Raw genomic sequence first — 20,706 nt, forward strand, 5'->3', positions numbered from 1 at the left:
TGTGGCCCACAGCCTAAGCCAACAGGCAAACGGGCAGAGACAAGGCCGGCTCCCAAAGAACACAGCCAAGGCTCAGCGAGGGAAGTCAATGGTGTTACCACACCAGACAGCTGCCCTTGTCACCAGCTCCGTTTCTGCCTTAAGATTGTTAGGAGGAAAGGCAGCAAATTTGGCAAACGTGCATGCTCTTGCAGACGACCTGATTTTCTTTCACCCCTAGCCGTGAAGGCCCTGAGCAATTAGAACCAGAATGTTCTCAGTGTAGCCAACACCTTCCTGTGGGTGCTAGGACAAGAATCAGAGAAACAAAAACAGAACAAACCAAAACCCAATCCAGCAGCAGCGGTGCGGGGGCAGACTGCATCAGCCCTGGGACGCTGGGTCAGAAGTCAAAGCCAACCACAAACACCCAGCCCCCTCCGAGACCTCCTTGGGCCCCCAAATGAGCAGTGCACCAAGCACATGCTGGAATTCCTGGGAGCTGCATCTACACGCATGTGTGGGCCAAGGCCCTACAGCTTCCTGGATGTTCCCAAGCAGCCCCCCCTTTCTCAGACCAGGGTTGTTTGTGGGATGAGGCCGGAGACTCCCAGAGGAACATTCCCTGGAACCCTGTGGAGCAGGCAGCACACTCTGTGCCCTCCCCTACTTGGCAGTTTGTCCCCCCTCCCAGGCCATGTCATCAGAACTTGCTGTGTCTGTTTTCCCATTGCTGGAAAAAGCTACGTTGAGGGCTGTGAGACACTGGGTTCCCGATAAGCACAAGGCGTCATTAGTGGTATTGTGATTTTTCCCACTGCAGCCCTCACATCCTGCCCTTCCAGCTATTTTGGGCCAGGCTGCCCAGTTACCCCACAAAGGCAGAGACTGGTATTATAAACTTTTGAATTCCATTCCCAAGGGCTCGAGTTGGTGGTGACCCACTGCCAAGGGGTAGGGGTGGGGAGAGGCTCCGTGGAGACTTGGAGAAGTTGCTGAGATAGAAAAGTGGAAACTTGGCAGCCGCAGAGCCTCCTGGCCACTGGCCCGAGCTCATGGCTCCTGGACAGCACTTCCCCTATTCTGGGAGGCTCCGGCAGGTGGAGATGAGGATTGACAGCTGCAAGGACAGGCCAGGTTAATCTGCTTCTTTATGGGGCTCCTACCTGGAGGAAACCACAAGCTAGAGGGCCTTCCTTCCCAGAGGGCTCCAGGAGGTGGGTGGTGAGAAACTACCCTTGCAGTCTTGCTTTTGTCATTTACATGCCTCTCAACTTTAATCAAACCACTTCATTTCCCTCAACCTCAGTTTCTCTGTCTCTAACCCTTTACTCCCCTATTTTGGTAATGAATGCTTTCAGTTAGACTAGGCTTAGACAGAACAATGATGCAACAGTCCACTCCATGAGATGAAATGAGAGGGCCCCCTGGCGGCCAGCACAGCCCTAAGCACTAGATTGTGGAAGAATGAATGCCTGTGAAGAAACGTGCCTCGGAAACCAAAGGAGAGAAGGGCCCAAGGTTTGGGGCCCAGAACACGAAGCCACAGATAAGGTGCTGTGCGCCTTGCCTGCTTCGCAGGAGACGCAAAGCCTTGGCAGCGACCTGGACACAGCCTCTCTCAGGCCTTCAGCTCCTCTCTGCCCGGAGACAGGAAGATAGAATCCCTCTGCCCCAAAGCCAGCCATAAAGCCTAGAACCTTTACTCTGAAGCAGGCCATAAAGAATTTCTCTGATCTACCTTGTCTGATGGTAGGTTATATGACCTTCATTCCAGAAAGTGTCCTGCCCGACTCTCAGGAGGAAGGAGCTGGACAAACAGGCGTAGCTGGGTTCCCCTCCCCGGTCTGATCCCTCTAGGTTATCCCCCTTTTGTCCCATCACATTTCCAAGTCTGTTCGCCCATCAAATCTGGGTCTTTGGGTCTTTGTTTTACGAAGACCCAAAACATAATTTGTCATGCTTTACTCTTGCTACTGTCTTCTGTTCCAGGAGCCTGGGCCATGACCCCCATGCTAGGCAAGGAGTATTATGCCTTTTTGCCCCAACAGAAGCCATGGTAAATTCTCTAATGACATATAGACAATAATGAAAATCGAATGGAAACCTAATTGTGAGGCTGTTGACCTCAAGGGCAGCAATTTCACAACACAATCTCTGTGGAGTGTATGTTCACTCCTAGTATGCAAATACCACTTTAAACCCAGGACAACTGTGTTTGAATCACACAGGGACAACCCCCAAGCACTGCTGTCCTATAGAAAAGATCACAGGTATCCTGAAAGAACTCTTGGGGGCCTGATAAAGTAAATTACAACACAGTCACACAGCAGAATGCCATGCAACTGATTAGAGAATGAAACGTCTCTCTCAACGGTGAGCTGGAACCATCCCAAGCTATAATGAGAAGCGAAAAACCAAACTGCACTGAAAAACAGCAAAGAGCTGAATTAAGTGGAAAGGCAAATTGGTCTTGGGCAGAAAATTCCACATCATAAAAACCTCAGATTTCTCTCAACTAATCTATAGACTCAAAACAATTCCACTCAACATGCCAAATAGTTGAGGATGGGGGGACATGTTCTACAACATTTAAAGACTAATATAATGAGACAATAATGAAGTGGCATCAGAGCAGATCTGAAATATCAATACAAAGTAAGAGTCCCCGCATAGATCCATGTGTGCACTGAAACTTGGTGTATGACAAAACTGGCATTACCTGCCTATTAATAGGGAAAAGGATGAATTATTTCCTAAAAATAGCACTGAGATGTTAGGGCATCCACAGAAGAATAAATGGTCCAAACTCTCCAAGTTATCAGGCAGGGAGAAGACATTTAACGGCAGCAGATCAGCAAAACTTAAATGCCTGATAGTATTCATGGAACAACTGCATCTGTCATCCAATGCATAGTTTCATGTTGTTTTTAAAGGTTAAAATAGGTAGAACTAAACAATATAGTTTCACATCTATATGCAAAAACCATAAAGTAAGGCAAGAAAATGATCAACAGTAACATTCTGGATCATGGCTAGCTCTGGAGGGTAGAAAGGGGTTGGGAATGGGAAGGGTTTGGAGAGCTTTAAAGATACCAGGAACAATGTCATTTCCATTATGGGATGCATATGTAGATATCATAGTAATTAAAAGATTTGGATAATTTACAATAACAACCCATAGAATGTGTTGGGACTCCGTTTAGCAAGACATCCATGAATTCAAGAATTTATAGGGCTTGGGTTGTGGCTTAGTGGTAGAATGCTTGCCTTGCATGTGTGAGGCACTGGGTTCGATTCTCAGCAACGGAAATAATTAAAATAAAGGTCCATCAATAGCTACAAAAATTAAAAAGGAAAACAAAAAAAGATCTGTAGCTTCTCTCAGCAAAGACAGTGGGTTCAGCACACTTTCTGTCCTTTTCTTCTTCTTTCTTTAAAGGAAGTTTACCTGGCTGGGGGTGCAGCTCTGTAGTAGAGCCCTTTCCTAGAATGCATTAGGCCCTGGGTTCAATCCAAGACCAGGGGGGTAGAGGTCGCTGTCACTTGAAAAATACAGTTTTAAACAGGTAATTTAGTGTTATGTGTTCAGGACTTTGTATCATCAAGCTTCTGCCAGAGGAACCACGTGAAACTAGCAGCAGCCCTCGCCTCGGGGCAGGGAAGGTAGGAGAGCAGAGCTCGCAGGGACACCGCCCAGGACCCGCTCCTGGGGGCCTCCCGGGCGCTGGCGGCGGGAGCTGCACTGTGGCAGAGGGCCTCCCTGAAGCGCCTGCAGAGAACGGCCGGGAGGACCTGGGCCAGGGCCCCTCAAGGGGCTGGGGACCGACGGCCCCGGATTCTTGGCCTCCCCACCTGCAGGCCAGCTTCGAGGTATTGGGCCAGCCTGGCGCGCGGGCGCGCAGCCGGAAACACGTGAGCGGGTGGGGCGGGGCCGCCGGGAGCGCGCGGCCGAACCATGTGGCGCAGGCGCAGAACAGAGGCTGCCGGGAACGCGCGTCCGGGCGGAAGTGGTGGCCCGCGCGTCCGGCCCTGCGCAGCGAGGCGGCCGCCGCAGGGCACCGGAGCCAGGCCAGCAGCGGGTGAGTGACGGCGCGCCCGCGGGCCGGCGCCCTCGATCGCTGCGGCCCCGAGCCTGCCGCCGCCCCCACCCAGCCGCGGCTCGGCCCTGGCCCTGCGGGCGAGCGGGGCCCTGACCCGCAGCCTGCGGGCGGACGCCTCCTTTCGCGTCTAGTGCGGGTCCCGTTCCCCGCCGACTGCAGCGCAATGCCCTCCCGTCGGCCTGGTGGGAGGCCCGCCCGGCTCTCACGGGACCCTGCGCCGGGGACGTCTCCTTCCCTCCTCGCCACCCGGAACCCAGGCCTGCTCCCGCCTTTGCCGCGCCGTTCCCCGACTGACGGGCGACGCCCCTTCCCGCCCCTTCCCACCTGTCACGCCGCATCCCGCTCCGCCCCAGTTCTTGCTCGCTCTGCCTTACCCAGGACCCCGTAGCCAAGACCCAGCCTTCCTCTAGGCAGCACATCTCATTCCATCTTTTACTCGCAAACTGTCCTCCCTCCCCGCCGATTCTACCCCTCCAGTCTAGCCCGAGTCTCCCATCCCTGGGGACTAGCACCCCTTTCCCATTCTTGTGGCTTGGTGCCTTTGCTTCTCGTTTCCCTCTGTTCCTAGGTCTGGCCCAGGGCCACCGTGATCTCTCTTCCATGTACCTCCAGCAAACTCTTTTTCCCCCAGGCATCTTCTCTCCTTCAGAAAAACTGGTCCCTTAGCATGCCAGCTCCATTTCTCTTTCCCTTCTGGGGTTTGCTTGGCATCGTCTTCCACCATGTTCTCAACACTGCACAGGATTGGAACCCGAGTCTGCTAGTGTCAAGGGGATCTGACTGGCCAAAACTTGAGAAAAGCACCAGATCTCAGAAGGACCTGTGTGACAAGGGAGCATGTGCTGCAGCCTTGAAGGAGCTGAATTGGCAGCTCCTTCCTGTTGTGAGCATGTTGGCTGAGAACTGTCCTCCTGGTCTGGGGTGCAGACCCTTCTTCTAGCCCCTCCTTAGGTCTCAGCATAACAGTTCAGCTGGAGCCTGTTGGCATAGTGGTCTCCCTGGGGCCTCTACCCACTGCCCTCAGTGAGCCTTCTCTGTGTGCCCAAAAACCCTGTAGAAAGCCGATTGGAGGAGCCAGCCTGCTCTCTGGATGAGGCAAGGGTTTCCTGTCGCATGTGGCCCAGTGTGTCCTCAGGAAGAGAACTCAAGTGAAGCACAGATTTGTCTAGGCATTGTCACAAGGCCACCACAACAGTCTAGGAACAATACTCTAGGTCTGTCACTTTTTTCTTGTCCAAATTGACCTGATCCCCAAAGCTTATGTTACATCCAAAGAGGTGGACAAAATCATAATCTTGCAACTGAATGGGCCCAATGGGTGTGACCGTGTTTTCGCAGCCCAGAACAACTTAGTGAGTGTGTGGGCTTAAACTTTTGGTACAGGAGAACATGCTTGCCCATCTGTCACCTGTGTGCCTGACATGTCGTGCCGCCCTGAGCACAGGAGTGGTGAGGAGAGTCCTGGGGTGCAGTGGAAGCAGTTGTCCTTGCTCTGTGCATGTGGCCCCACATACAGGTTCCCAAGAATACACACGGGCGGTCACTTCTGTTTGAGAAGGTCCTCCACAGTGAGGATGGCCCTCCCATAGCTGCATGGGGTGGGCATGCAGATGCTCTAGCATGTGCTGTGAGCTGGGATCTGCAGCTGGGTCCAGAGTGTAAAGTGGGTCATTGCCACTGGGAGGTCATCTATCTGTGGAATGGTACCAGGATGTGGGGGGACAGTGCCCTCTGCGGATTGAGATTTCCCCCAGAAGCTTGTGTCAAATGCCAAGATTAAGGGAATTTAAAACTTTTGTATTGATTTTTAAGAACATTTATGTTGCTTTTCCTTTTCATTGAGCCAAGGTATTGGTTAGGAAAAAGCAATCTTGATACTAGAGAAAACTGGGAAGTTGTTTATTTTCCTCTTTCGGTCCACACTTTTTTAATCTTCATTATTTCTCTATAATAAGTCCCGGAGTTGAGTGGGCAGGGGAAGATGCTGTGGGAAGTCAGAAGGAGCTGACATCTGGCTTCACACTGAGCAGGGTGACTGAGCTCTGAGCATGTAGTGCCGGTGCGTGGCTCCAGGGGTCTACTTCCCGCCTGTCCCAGGAGCCCACACTGAGGGAAGCATGAAGGTGCGACTGAACTGTCTGGAATGAGCCCTGATTGGGTCCATCAGGAACTGTTGAAACCCTGTATTCTCAGGCATTCTGGGAAAGTGGAGGATAGGGTTGTTTGGGATATCTCAGCAGGGTTTGGGTAATGCTTGAAGTGATATAAATTAAGCAAAAACAGAAATTCAAACTGTAGAGGTGTGAAGCTGTGTGGCCCGACCCATTGAAAGGCTTGGTGTGAATAGTCAAGCCCCCAAGAGGGCCAGGCCCCATCCTCTTCCCCACCTGTGAATAGCTAGGTTACAGGCCAAGGGAATTCAGGTTGCTGATCTCCTGCCAGAAACAGGGTTGGTCTCTTGCATTTTCTCTCAGGCCCCACATGAACATGGAGTCCTTAAAGTGGAAGAGAGAGGTAGAAGAGTGAGAGGGAAGTGACAGCAGAAAGGCACCAGGAATGCCATGTGGCTGACGTCAGAGGGGGAGGAAGGAGCCACAAGGCAAGGAACAGGCAGCCTCTGGAAGCTGGAAGAGGCCAGGAAGTGGATTCTCCCCAAGAGACTGGAAAAGGAACCAGCCAGTTCTTGATTATAGCCCAGTGAGACCCTTGTCAGACTTCTGTCCTACAGGACTGAAATAAATAGTTTTGTGATGTTTAAATTGCTGAGTCTGTAGAAATTAGTTAAAACAGCAGTGGAAACTAACACCCTGCTCATAAGTAGTTGACTTAAAAAATAAAAACCCAGCCAGGTGTAGTGGTGCACACTTGTAATCCCACCAATTTAGGAGGTTGGGGCAGGAGGATCCTGAGTTCAAAATCAGCCTCAGCAATTGAGCGAGACCCTAAACAACTTAGTGAGACCCTATCTCTAAATAAAACATACAAAAAGGGCTGGGGATGTGACTCAGTGGTTCAGTGCCCTTGTGTTCAATCCCCAGTACTAAAAACAAAAAGCTGAAAACAAGTCATTTTTTAAGAGAGAGAGAGAGAATTTTTTGATATTTATTTTTCAGGTTTTGGTGGACACAACATCTTTATTTTATTTTATTTTTTTGTGGTGCTGAGGATCGAACTCAGTGCCCCGCGAATGCCAGGCGAGCACGTTACCACTTGAGCCACATCCCCAGCCCCCCAAACAAGTCATTTTGAAGTGACAAGTTGGTGCCAAGAGCAGCTGCGAGTGCCTTTCCCTGCAGGACCCTGCGTGGGTGGGTGGAGGTGCTGAGTTCGAGGACCCTGAGCTAGGGGCCTTGGGGGGCAGGCGGCCTCAGCAGTCCCTGGCACAGGCATTGCTTTCTTACTTCCCTGAGCTGCCCACCTGTCCAGATTTGGAATGGGCTCAAGGGCAGTAGCGCGGGTAAGCAAGCGTCCCTTTCTGTGAGACTTGCTGTCGCGCATTCTCTCGGGTGCAGGAGTGAGGGACTGGGAGACCCAGCACCGAGAGCTGTCCTGCCCTGCCTGGATCCTGAAAGGGAGGAGTCTGCTCTGACAGTGCCTTAAACCTGTTTGCTCTGCCACCTGCCTTATTGCACTTCTTAAGGAAGTAGGAGAGACCCGTAGACTGGCCGGCTGTCTGCTGTGTAGGCACCCCTGATCCCTCTGCTTGCGGTGGAGAGTGGGTGCACGCCTGGGGTTTCCATGGAGGTAGGTGTCTTCTGAGTCACGGCTCTTCCTAACAGTGGAGGAGCTACTCACTCCCAGGATAGGGACACAGCCTGGGTGGCCTCCTGGGTGTGCATAGAGAAAAACACCCTGTTTCCTCGCTGCTCCCATGCTACCTAAAAAACGTCCTTTGGAGTGGGCAGACATCTGTGTCTGCCACTGCTGAGCTTTGCTGTTTCTGGCTTTTTAGTAAAGGAATCCGAAATGCCTGAAGGTCTGTGATCCTTTCTCAGTGCCTGCCTAGAAAAGGGGTAGAGGAATCGGGAGCCAGAGCCTCTAAGGTAGCTGGTGCTCTGGTTGCTCTTTTCAGGGAGCACTAACAACATGGGAAGAAGCCGGCTAGCAGGGTACGGGCCTGGAAGGCTTCTGAGCCTGGGCCACACTTGTTTGCAGGCCCCCTGCCAGGTGCTTGGCTGCCCAGGAACCTGGTCTTTTCACTGCAGCCTTGGTACTTTTTTTCCTTATGAAAACTTCATGCTGCAGGTGGGGGTGACAAGCTTCTTTCACCTTTGAGGGTGCAAGGGTGTGAGGGGGACAGGCTCAGCTCCTTTCTTCTGGGACCAGCCCCTGTCCATTTGTCTTTCATCGGCCCTGGCTTCTGTTGCTGGTGGCTGTGTGTCTTTTAAATGAAGCTTCCAGAAGCCCTGGAAGCCCTGGCTTGATGGCCTGGGCAGCCAAGGCGGCCAGAGTCAGCCTGGGGCAGAACCCGGTGTGGGGCCATGGAGAACAAAGGCAAGGGAGACTTCTGCAAAACACAGCAACTCCCAGTGCTAAAGGAGAGAAGGAAGGTACTCTGGAAGGCCAGACCTCCCGTCTTGTGGCCGCGGAGGTCCTGTGCTGAGGCAGAGCCTCCCTCCAGGAGCTCACCTGGCCAGGCTGGGCTGTGTGGTGTGCTGGTGCACAGAGGACGCTGTTGGGAGGGTCTTCCTCTCCTAGGGTGCCCTAGCAGGTGACACACTTGGTGGCTTAAGGAAGCACACGCTTTTTCTCTCGAGGTTATGGATATTGAATAGCCAGAGAACTTGAAACCAGTATCAATCCACTAGGTCAAAACCAAGGTGTCCCCAGGGCTGCACCCCCTCCGAAGGCTCTAAAGGAGGATCCATTCCTTGTCCTTCCAGTTTTAGGGGCCCCAGGTGTTCCTTGGATTGTGGCCATGTCACCTACCTCTTCCTCTGAGGTCACTTGGCCTTCTCTTCTGTCTCCATCGATCTCCTGCCTCCCCTTTATAAAAAGATACTGAGCTTGCATTTAGGGCCTCCGGACAGCCTTCCCAACTCAGAATCCTTAACCACATCTCCAAAGTTCACATTGCCATACAAGGTCACTCTCCTAGGTTCTTCTTCCTATTTTTTTTTTTTAATAATGGCAATTGTTTGTTTATTTATTTTTATGTGGTGCTGAGGATCGAACCCAGTGCCTCACACATGCTAGGCAAGTGCTCTACCACTGAGCCATAACCCCAGCCCCAGTTCTTGGGTATCTTGGGGCCAGGATCAGCTTCCTCCAGGAGGGAGGCTTGCTGCGGATGGGGCATGTGGAGGAGTACTCACCTCAGACATAAGGCAGGAGAGGAGGGAGCAGGAGCAGGGCTGTCCTGGCACTTCCAGGGAGTTGTGGTGGTTCCTGTGGGCAGAGAAGACCAGCATCCCCGGTGGAGATCCCCGGTGGAGGAACCACCCTGAGTAGGGTCTAGACACCTGGAGTCTAGAATTGTGAGTGACCCTGTGTCGTGCCGGTGGAGCACTCCAGGGAGGCTGGGCCTGAAGACTCTGGCCTTCTCTACAGGCTGAAGTAGGTAAAAGTGCTTTTCAGAGGAAAGACAGCAGTCAGGCCGGGGCAGCCCTCTCCCTTCAGTGTGGCACCAGGGAGGAAACTGAGGCTGAGAAAGGGAAGTCCCTTGTCTGAGGTCTGAAAACTAGAAATGGCAAGTTTTGACCTGCAAGTTCTAGGTCATTAGGAGCCCTCGGACGTTATCAGGTTGAGAGGACTAGGCAGGATGCGGGGACGGGCAGTGTAAGTGGCCTGGTGCCTGCCTGGGTGTATGGAAACCAGAAAGCTGTTACTGCTCCAGGTGACTCGCGAGGTTGGGCCCATCCTTAGCCAGGAGAGTAAATTCCTATAGAGGAATCTGTTTAGTGCCCAGGGGCCTGGAATGTGGCTGCTCAACTGGCCTGCAGTTCAGGGGGTGTAGGCCACAGAGGCGCAGGGCCTTCCTAGCAGACGTCAAGCCATGGGAGAGCTAGAGGATGAGGTAGTGACTGAGCTTGTACACTGGCAGAGAGGGAAGCCAGCCCCAGGGGCCAGCAGAGAGGCCCCCTGGTTTTAGGAGGGACAGAGCACTGAGAGGCACAGAGAACATGCAGGAAGTTCAGATCCAGGCTGTGCAGCGGCTCAAGGAGAGGGGGACCAGTGAGTGTGGGTGCTCTTCTGAGATGGTGACACAGGTGCCAGGGCTCAGGAAGGACTTGTCCCCCTTCATGGGTTCACAGATCTGCTGTCCACAAACCAAAGTTCAGTACTTGCCGTGTCCCATGAATAGTCTGAAGAGTGAGTGAGGTGAGCCAGAGGAGGCAGCAGCACCCAGCCTGCTGGGGACCCCGAGCTGAGTGGCAGAGGGAAACCCTTTCCCTGACACAAAGTGTAGGGGTGTGGCCACACCCAGGCCTCAGCTGCTGCAAGAGGGGCTGCTGGGAGCAGTGGGCAGGAATTTTGACAAGAATGGTGGAGATGTGGTTGGTGACAGAGGGATGTCGAGACTGCTGAGCAGCAATACCTGCAGGGGCTCCAGGGCCAGGGAGGACAGCAGCAGTGTGTGTGACAGCAGGTGCCATCTTCCCTGGACCTGCAGCTCAGATGTGCAGCTAAACGGGTCACATGTCAGGGACTTGATCTCAGGCTGTGAGTTTGATGACTAGGTTGGGGGCACAGAGGAGACAGGGTATTGAGGGGCAGTTGAATAATGGCCAACTACGACATTTATTTTTCATTCCTCTGGCAAATGTGCACCAAGTTTCTACCAGCTGCCCAGTGGTAAGCTGAGTGTGAGGGACAGCAGAGCAAGTCCCCGCACAGAATTCAAGGCAGAGCAAGAACAGTGCATAAGGCTACAGATGGTGGAGAGCAGGAGGGACGCGGTCTTTCCAAGGAGTGGACATTCAGAAAATCCTGAAGATGGAAGCGAACTAGCCATGCAAAGAGCAGGACCACAGTGTCCCAGGCAAGGGAACAGAAGCTGTGCCCTGGGGATGAGGGCTGTGGTAGCCAGGACCAAAGGGGACCAGCATGGCTGGGGCTGGCAAGCAGAGGAGGTGGTGGAGAGTGGGGAGGGCTGCACTGGAGGCTGCAGGACTGTGTTCCTGGAACGAGAAGCCTGAAGGTCGCATACGCTGTGGTGCAGGCTGCTGGTGGCAATGGGTTGCCAGGGAGGACAGTGGCTGCAGAGGGACTGAGGGAGGCTGCTGGCGTGGTATAGTGAGGGCTGAGCCTAGAAATGGACGGGAGCCAGGGATAGGAGGCCAGTTTTGAATGGTTAGCTCTGCCAGTGGACTTTGGGAATGAAAAGGGAGGGATAGGTCACTCTGAGGACTTCTGTGGTGGTTGGTATCTTTTCGTTGAAGTGTAACACCCACTCAGAAAGGTGCATCTCCTAGGTTCCGGTGAGAGTCTCTGCTTGGCAGCTGTGCATATGGCAGCCTCCTCACCATGCCATTTGGGGGAAGATGGGGTGAGGGGCTTGAGGGGAGGGGGCCTAGGACTTATGTTTTGAAACATCATGTTTAAATTGCATGTTGGAAATGCAGGCAGCATTTTGCATAGGAGGTGAGATGGAGGAATTCAGAGCTCAGTGGTCACATCCAGGCGAAGGATAAACCACTGGGACTCTTGGGCCTTGCCAGTGTTTGAAGCTCTAGGGTTGAAAAAGGGACAGGGAGAAACAGAACCCATCAGGGAAAAGTTCTCCAGGCAGGAAGGCCACAGTGACCACCTGTGGCCATTGCCAAGAAGCAGCCCTTGCCCAAGAGACCCACCCTGTGAGGTGGTTGCCATAGCCCCTTAGGGGCCTGGAAATCTTCTCCCACTCTTGCTCAGAATAGCAGACCTCATGCACACCCTTCACCCTTGAACCTGACCCTTCTGGCTAAAACCCGACTGTCCAAGGAGAGGGCGTGAGATGCAGGCTTCCATGTGGGGCATTGCCCTGTAAACGGCCTGCAGCCTGGATGTGGGTGCCTCGTGGTCAGGTGCACGAGGGCCCAAGGTTCACACACAGCTGCTGGGGTGCCCAGACCGTTCCCAGATGCTGCCTGGCAGTGAGAGCAGCAGCTGCCCATGAAGTCACATGTGTTTTGTTCCCTGTTTTCTTGAGGTGGCAGACATGCTCCATTGATCCAGAAGGGAGGTACTGAACTGCTTTAAGTTGAAGGTGGAAGGGCCAGGAGCAGTGGCCAGCTGTGTCCCCAGCAGAGCCAGGAGCAGCTTCTCGATGGCCCTGGGCAACTGTCCTGGAGACAGGCAGCTCCCCACTCCAGGGAGGGGGGCAATGCTGATGCTGGCCTGGCACCTCTGTGGTCCCCCTGAACCATCGCTCTCTGCCTAGAAGCAAGCAAGGAGGGTGTGGAAAAGAGCCGCCACTCCTGCCCACCACCTCCAGCGCCCAACCCTGAACTTGCCTGGGGTGTGGCCTGAGAGGGGCCCAGGGCTTGGCCAAGGCCTTGGGTGAGCCAGCAGTCCTCTGGAGCCTGTGTACACACAGGCTGGGCCCCCAGCAGCAGGAGTGGCTCGGACTCTGTCCCTGCAGTCGTGGAAGTTAGTAGAAGGCGCCAGGGAGGAGTCGCTTCCAGCCGCATATCAAGTCGGTGGAAGTCTTCTGCCGGCTCCCACCTGCTTTATTTCTCATTTCATGGGCTTGGCCCAGGAAGTAAAGCCTCATTCACCTACTAAGCCCCTGTCCAGTCTGTGCTGGGCACTGACTGGGAGCTGGGGGTGCGGAGGTGGAGGCAGAAATTAACAGTCCCGCTGTGCAACACGGGGAGGGCTTATAGGAGGTGACATTTGGGTCTATGCCCCCTCTGTTGCCCTGCTCCCTTCCCCACTTGACTCCCCTGTTTGTTCCCCTTTAGAGTCTGTAAGACACCAGCCCACCCCAAACCCCTCATTCTTGCTCATCTTTGCCAGCTGGGACAGGGACAGGGGATAATTTTTCTTCTAAAAAGATGTTTTCTTGCTGAATAAGAGTAAATAAAATTGCGGGGTGAGGTTTTGACAAAGCCATGAAAGCCCTTTCTTCTGGATAAGCCTGACTGTAGCCCCGACACTCTGCTGAGACCATGTGCTTCCTGCTTGCTGACCACTCTCCTCTCTCCTTGGGGTGCAGGTTCTGCCCGGTGCTCAGTCTGATGCCCATCCAGCCCTCTGACCACCTGGAATGGAATGAGCCTATGCACTCCCTCCGGATAAGTGTGGGGGGACTTCCTGTGCTGGCGTCCATGACCAAGGCCGCAGACCCCCGCTTCCGTCCCCGCTGGAGGGTGATCCTGACATCCTTCGTGGGTGCAGCCCTCTTCTGGCTGCTGTACTCCCACCGCCCAGCCCCGGGCAGGACTCTTGCTCACAATGCACACAACTGGAGACTTGGCCAGACGCCTGCTGCCCATTACAATGACACCTACCCCCTCTCGGCCCCCCAGAGGACACCAGGTGGACTTCGGTACCGAATTGCAGTCATTGCTGACCTGGACACAGAGTCTAAGGCCCAGGAGGAAAACACCTGGTTCAGTTACCTGAAGAAGGGCTATCTGACCCTGTCAGACAGTGGGGATAAAGTGACCATTGAGTGGGACAAAGACCATGGGATCCTAGAGTCCCACCTGGCAGAAAAGGGAAGGGGCATGGAGCTCTCTGATCTGGTCGTCTTTAATGGGAAACTCTACTCTGTGGATGACCGCACGGGGGTCATCTACCAGATCGAAGGCACAAAGGCTGTGCCCTGGGTGATTCTGTCTGATGGTGATGGGACCGTGGAGAAAGGTAAATGGAGCCACCTTCTGTTTTCACCTGTTTTTGATGTGCTGGGGAAGCTGACCCAGGGCCATATGCATGCCAGGCAGATGCTCTACCCCGAGCCAGGTCCCAGCCCCTAAAGGGCGCCACTTCTGGCAAGTTCTCATCAGGGCCTGTGCTGGGGGACCCCAGGCCAGCTGGCTGTAGTTGGGTTTGCAGTTGAAAAGTAACCCTGGTGCCGGGTGAAGACTTCATACACCTACTCAGCCCTGCACCCCCACCATGAACAGGAGCCACCATCCATCACACCCAGCTGTTTCTAGAAGTCAAAGCTTATCACTAGAGCCCACCAGAGAGTGGGACATTTCTTCCAGAATGAGTTTTAGGACCATGTCACTTCTGCTTTTACTCCCTTCAGAACCATGTCCCTTTGTGTATCTTCATAGGCATCTTAGGATTGGGCTGGGGTCCACCCCCAAGTACCTTACCTTGAAACCATGGTGGCCGGTGGTTCTGTTTGAGCGAGACTTTGATCTCAGCTTCTGGAACTGGGAAGCCACTGCTGCCACCCTGAGCCTACAGAAAAGGTCTCCTGAACCATCATGCTCTGCCTGGAAGCAAGCAGGGCAGGGCAGTGGTAAGGAGCCACCATTCCTGCCCACCACTGGCACCCAACCCTGAGCTTGGGTTTGCCAGAAAGGAGTTACTGCGTCTGCAGGGCAGGGATGAGCTGCCAGAGCTATCACATGGAGAGAGAGCCCAGCGCCCAGGGCATTGGCCAGGTTGGCGCATCATTCCCCGTTTGAGCTCTTTGGGGACCTGCCCCTTTTAGAAAGCTAAATGCACCTGGAGGCTCTTTCAGGTCAAAGAAGGAATTGCTCTAACTGGGCTCCCATGGCAGCCTCTCAGGCCGTCTCCCGGGGATGAAATCCAGCATTGCCCCCAGCTGGGTTGTTGGAGGGACACTTTTCCATGTGGGAATCAGAGAAGATGTTGGTTGCCCAACTTCCTGCTTCATGTCCATCAGGGCTTTAGGCTATCATTGTGTGGTTTCGTTCTTTCTCTTGGACAAGGAAGAAAGCAGGGTCACAGGGCCTTTGGGACTGGCTTGTGCTCAGGGCATCCAGAAGGGACTGAAGACCTAGTAAATGGAGCATCTTATCACAGATGTGGCTCGGGTGACTAATGAGGTCACTGGGGCTGCCAGAATTCAGCAGGACCCCCAGAGCCACCTGCAGAGAAGTCTTCCAGGAGCTGCTGTCCTCAGTGCAGGGAGGGGCTGGAGCTCCAGCTCCTTGGAGCTGAGAAGCTTGCAGGATATTTCGGAAAACAACCACAAGTTAGCATCCAGGGGTTAGAACAGGTCAGAATGTGCTAGAAGAACAAAGACCCCCCAGCCTGAACTGTGCTGCAGCCTTCTAAGGTTGGCTCATAGTAAATAAGTCAGCTAAGAAAAAAACAGAGGTAGTTCCTGAATAAATACATCAAAATGAAGATGCATCTGAACACCAGGCCTCCTGGGCAGTCCCGCCGCAGACCACAGGGCTGTCAGGCCTGCGCTGCTCCAGCATCTGAGAGTGGTCTTGGGGATGGGGGGCAGCTTGAGGGGTTGGGGGCAGAGGGGAGGGGAGGGTGGAGCTGCAGTGCTGGAGGGACTCAAGCCACTCACAGAGACTTCCTGCTAGGGTTGCCAAAGGAAGATGGGGTCTTCCTCAGAGGGCAGTAAGCGGGGAGGGAGATACTGCCGTCTCTGGGACTCCTGGGTGTGGGGCTCTGCATAGGCTCCTGCCCCTGGCTCCTGCCCCTGCCCAGTGAAATGCCTTGACTTCTGATGTGCAAAGCTGCTGCGCTGCCAGGGCCACGTGACCTGACTGGCTGCAGCTCCTGCAGGCCCCGGCGTGGGGGGAGGCGTGGCGTAAGGGGGGCAGCGAGCGCAGGCACTTTCCTTCTCTCTCCTCTCCTCGCCTCAGGCTTCAAAGCTGAGTGGCTGGCTGTGAAGGACGAGCACCTGTACGTGGGCGGCCTGGGCAAGGAGTGGACCACCACCACCGGGGAGGTGATGAATGAGAACCCCGAGTGGGTGAAGGTGGTGGGCCACAGGGGCAGCGTGGACCACGAGAACTGGGTGTCCAGCTACAATGCCCTGAGGGCCGCCGCTGGGATCCGACCCCCAGGTAAGAGGCCCAAGAGGCCGGCTCCGGCCCAGCCCCCACAGTCACCCCACAGGTGTTAGGTCTGAGCCCCAGGCACAGTGACAGTCCCCTCATGCTCAGTGGTCGTCTCTCTGTGGTTGCTGCCCTCCGGCCAGGGATTCCAGGGCTCAGGAGCCATTTTCTCTTTGTCCCTGCCTGGTCCTGACAGTACCTCTACCGCACCCCGTGGTCCACACAGGAGCAGCCCCAGTGTGGGCTGTCTGTGTTCCAGAGGTTAGGGCCATGGTCCCTCTCAGCACCAGAGGAGGAGGTGGGCAGTTCTGGCCGCCTTCCTCAACCCTTGTCCAGGGGTGTGTGCTTCTCTGGAGGCTGGGGCAGCTCCCGGTGCAGGAGGAAGTGCCTGATCTGAGCTCCTCCTGCGGGTGCTCCTGTCCTGGAAGGGAGGGGCAGGCCTCCTCTGCCTCAGGCTGCCTCCCCTCTGGTGGCTCTTCCCACAGGTCAGACTTGCCTGTTTATTTTGTCCCCTCTCTGGGCCCTTTCTAATGCCCCTTCGTTAGCACCAAGGAAACAAAAATAGAGACAGAATGCCTGGCTCATGGGCACCTGGGTCAGCAGCAGGAGCCAGGCTACCAAAGGCTTAGAGCAGCATTTGCTGTCTGCTGTGCCTGCCTGTGCTGTCACCAGCCACAGGAAGGTCAGTGAGGGCCCTCGGTTCCTGCTGCCCACACGTCCTGAGTCCCTGCTCCCTGCCACTGCAGCGAGGGCCAGCATACCTGATGGGAGGGGGAGGACGGGCTGGGGCATCCCGCCGAATGTGCTTGGTGACCTGTTTGTCCTGTGTCCTAAGGCTACCTCATTCACGAATCCGCCTGCTGGAGCGACACCCTGCAGCGCTGGTTCTTCCTGCCTCGCAGGGCCAGCCAGGAGCGCTACAGTGAGAAGGAAGATGAGCACAAGGGCACCAACCTCCTCCTGAGCGCGGCCCAGGACTTCGGGGACATCTCCGTCCGCCGTGTTGGGGAGCTGGTCCCCACACACGGCTTCTCATCCTTCAAGTTCATCCCCAACACTGACGACCAGATAATCGTGGCCCTCAAGTCCGAAGAGGACACTGGCATCATTGCCAGCTACATCATGGCCTTCACGCTTGATGGGCGCGTCCTCCTCCCAGAGACCAAGATAGGAAGTGTGAAGTATGAAGGAATAGAGTTCATATAGATTAAAATGCTCCCAACGCCAGTAAGGCTGAGTAGGGCCTCTGGTTCTGTAAAGCCCAGGGGACTCACTTCTGTTGTCTTCTCTTTGTAACCATGAGGTATGTGTCTGGCTTCGTCCCCAGAGCAGGGAGTTCAGTCCCTGGAGTGGAGCAGCCCGAGGCTGTGAGCGGCAGGGAGGCCGCCCGGCCCTGCCAGCTCCCAGCTCTGCACTGCCAGACGGCTGCAGAGACGGACCGCTGCAGGCATCTTGATCGGGGCCGCCGGCCGCCCGCCAGGTTCTGCCCCCCTCTGGCCTAGCTGGCCTCCTGGTCTTGCCTTTCCCTGTGCTCTCTGTGTGGTCAGTGCTTCAGGAGCACCTAGGGCACTGAAGCAGGTGCCCTGTCTTGGAAGCCACAGGGAGTGGAGGCAGGCCTGCCGTGAGGAGCTCCCAGCGACCCCATCTTCCTCTCAAACCCGGGCATCCATTCCATGTGCCCCCAGACTCTTGGAAAGTAAATGTTTACACTGCAGGATGCATGGAGCATGGTGGCCTCTGGGGACACCTGCCCACTGCTGACTGGCACCCTGCAAGGTTGCTCCCAGCCACCCCACAGCCAAGGACCCTGCTTCCTCCCTTTGGGAATGTTCTGTGGCTGTGTAGCACTGTGAGTGAGGTTTTAATTATTAACTTATTTTTACTAAAGTAGTTTCCTCTCTTATCAAACGGAATCACCAAATCTCACCCCACAGAGCAAAGTCACAGTGAATAAATTTGCCACCAGCGGCAGGAAGTTGTCACTAAGCAGCCACAGGTGGCAAAGCCAGTTTACAGTGGTGTCTGAGTACTTGGCTCGCAGCCATTCCCTGGCAGCTTTCAGAAGGCGCCTTGCCCTTCAGGACTCTCACGGATGACTTGAATGTCTCGTTCCCTGACCCAGGAGGCACCCTAGGTTCTGGCCGGCCAGCAGCTGACCCTTGACCAGGGCGGCTTTGTTCTGGAGGTTGTCCTGCCACCTCCTGGGTTTCTCTCCATGGCCTTCCTCCTCCCTGTGGGAGTTTTGCAGCCTCCTCTCTGTGGAAGCTTCGCACAGACTTGGCTCCTTGTTGGTCCCTGTTGTCTCTTCCCAGTGCTGGGGAGGTGGGGGTGGTTGGGGACAGAGGTAAGGCAGGACTAAGCCAAGAAGGGATGAGTCCATTCATCATGGCATCCCTGCCTGGCTGCCCCCCCTGCGACAGAAGCTTGGTGGTGGTGGGAGGGACTCTTGGCTGCACCTGGCCCTGTGCTGACCCTTGCAGACCTCTTCTCCTTGGAACTGGGACAGTCCCCTGCCAGGCTCTGGTGAGACGTCCTGCACAGCTTGGTCCTCCTGCTGTAGGAGAAGCAGCAGAGCAAAGACACTCGACTGAACGTGATGTTTCTCCAAGCCGGGCTTCCTCGGGCGCAGCCACGACCCCGCTCTCCTGCCTTTGCCTGGCGGGCTTCTGAGCTGCCACCCCCTGAGCGTCGATGCCATCAGAGCTGTTCTTTAAAACAGAATCAAGACATCCAGAGGCCGGGCAGTCGCTGGCTTGAGGCGCTCTTGATGTGTTCTGGGGCCCCTGAGCCACAGGCCAGGTGTGTGACTGAGTGACTTCCAGAGACCTGGAAGCCAGCCTTCCCTGCCTCTGTGTTCGCTGCTGTCGGCATGATGATTGTTTCCTTCCCTTTGTTCATTTGTTTCATAAACAATAAAGCGCAGGGGAACGTGAGTGCTCGTCTCCTGCTCTGTGCTGGCCAGGCCAAGTCCCCCCCAGGGCACCCTTCTCTCAGGAGCACGGAAAAGCCGGGCAGGAGAGCCCTTGGACACGCCCGGGGGCAGTGGGACAGGCACCCCCTGGCCCGGGACACCTCTTGGGAAGCCGTGGTGTCCTGTCCAGCTTCCACGGTCTGCACAGGCTCCTCAGCCCTGCTGCCCTTGCTGTGTGTCCAGGACACATTCCCTGACTTCCCTCCCCTGGTGTCCTGGCCATGTGGATAGTGAGTGAATGTGCGTAAGGGCTCTGAGTGGCCACATGCAGGTACCCGTGTTGTTGCACATCCCGGTGGGTACACCTCGGAGCCCCGGTGAGGAGGTGGTGCTCAGGTGAGAGGTCTGGGCCCTCCCAGAAGTCTGCCCTCCCAAGGATCATAGAATCCTCATGCAAAGACCGTGGCACCTCAAAATAGGAGGGAAGAACAAGACGGAGGAGCAGCCAGAGAGAAAGGGGAGCTGGTGGTGGCAGCAAGCTTGTCCGTCATCCCCCCTGTCCCTCCTTGCCAGGAGATCTTGTGGGTGACTGGGAGGAGTTTGACTCCCCAGGGCTTTGCCTAGTCCTGTCTAGGCCCAGTGACCACCATCCTGGCAGCCTGAGGTGCTGACAGTGCCACTGCACAGCCACAGATATCGCGTGGCCCCTTCCCCCTGTTACCCCTTTGCAGAGAGTCCCTGTGCTGCAGCCTCCCAAGATCATCTTAATCAGGCAGGGAACTTGTACAGCCAGGGAGGGAGACCTCGAAAGGACATAAGGACCCCCCAGGAAGGGGACCTCAAGAAGGACCCAGAAAGTAGGGTCACGCAAGCCAAAATCCAGAGTGTCCGTGACTGAGCACCAAGGGCCTGGGCAGGGATGGAGGAGAAGCAGCTAGGATGAGGAGCTGCCAACCCAGGAGGAGGGAGCAGTCGGTCTTGGCTGGCTCTTAGAGGAGCAACTCCAGGAGCCACAGGCGGGAGCTGGGCTGCTGGGCCTTGGGGGTGCACTCCTGTCCCCCTGCCACGCCCGGGGAGGATGAGGAACAGCTGTCGGGGTCTGTGTGGACCAGCCCTGGGGGCCTCCACCCGAGGAGGCTGTAAGTTGCCTCGTCCGCAGTCTCCCTGGGTCTTCACAGCTCCTCTGGGACCTGGGTAGCCGGGACACGTGGTCACGACTCCCTGACACCTGCACTTGCAAGCTGGGCTCTCAGCTTTCGGGGAAGCAGAGCTGGCCACTCAGTGGAGCCACTGGGGGCTTTTAAAGTGCCCATGCCTGTCCCCACCTTAGCGAGGTGACAGTGCACTGGAAATTAGTTCTGGGTGATTCTCCTCCAGCCCAGTTTGGAAACCCTGATGGGAGAGCCCTGGGCACATTCAGGAGTACACCCCGCTCTAGGACCTCAGCATGCCAGTGGTGTCACAGCAGAGGGCCTGCTGGGCCCAGAGGCCAGGCCTGGCCCTGACCTGGGCCAGCCAGGCTGTAGCTGCACTCTCCGACATCTCTGCCCCCGTTTTGGCATTCTCAGCCCAGACAATTCTCCCTAAGCCCAGAGCCAGCTCCTGCTGGGACAGCGGGGCTCCTGGGCCCCTTCCGAAGCCATCCATGTGGCTGAGGGGCTGTGGGCTCTCGCCGCCGCCAGGCCCAGCTCAGACTGGGGAGCCTGAAGCCCTCTGGAATCACATGAGCTGCTCCCCCAGAGGAAGTCAAGGCACCGGGGCTTTCCATGGGAGGAAGGGGAAG

At 55.5% G+C, this 20,706-nt stretch overlaps 1 protein-coding gene across 1 annotated transcript; it reads left to right on the forward strand.

The window, feature by feature from the left end:
- The first annotated feature begins 3,972 nt into the window (after positions 1 to 3,972).
- On the forward strand, positions 3,973 to 18,903 carry Cant1 (calcium activated nucleotidase 1). Its single transcript, XM_076870880.1, has 4 exons — positions 3,973 to 4,061; positions 13,222 to 13,874; positions 15,818 to 16,021; positions 16,848 to 18,903. The coding sequence occupies exons 2-4, from the start codon at positions 13,244 to 13,246 to the stop codon at positions 17,216 to 17,218; spliced, it is 1,206 nt and encodes a 401-aa protein (XP_076726995.1). The 5' UTR covers positions 3,973 to 4,061; positions 13,222 to 13,243; the 3' UTR covers positions 17,219 to 18,903.
- Positions 18,904 to 20,706: the final 1,803 nt, after the last annotated feature.

Source organism: Callospermophilus lateralis, chromosome 11, assembly GCF_048772815.1.
Source record: "Callospermophilus lateralis isolate mCalLat2 chromosome 11, mCalLat2.hap1, whole genome shotgun sequence".
NCBI classification, from domain to species: domain Eukaryota; kingdom Metazoa; phylum Chordata; class Mammalia; order Rodentia; family Sciuridae; genus Callospermophilus; species Callospermophilus lateralis.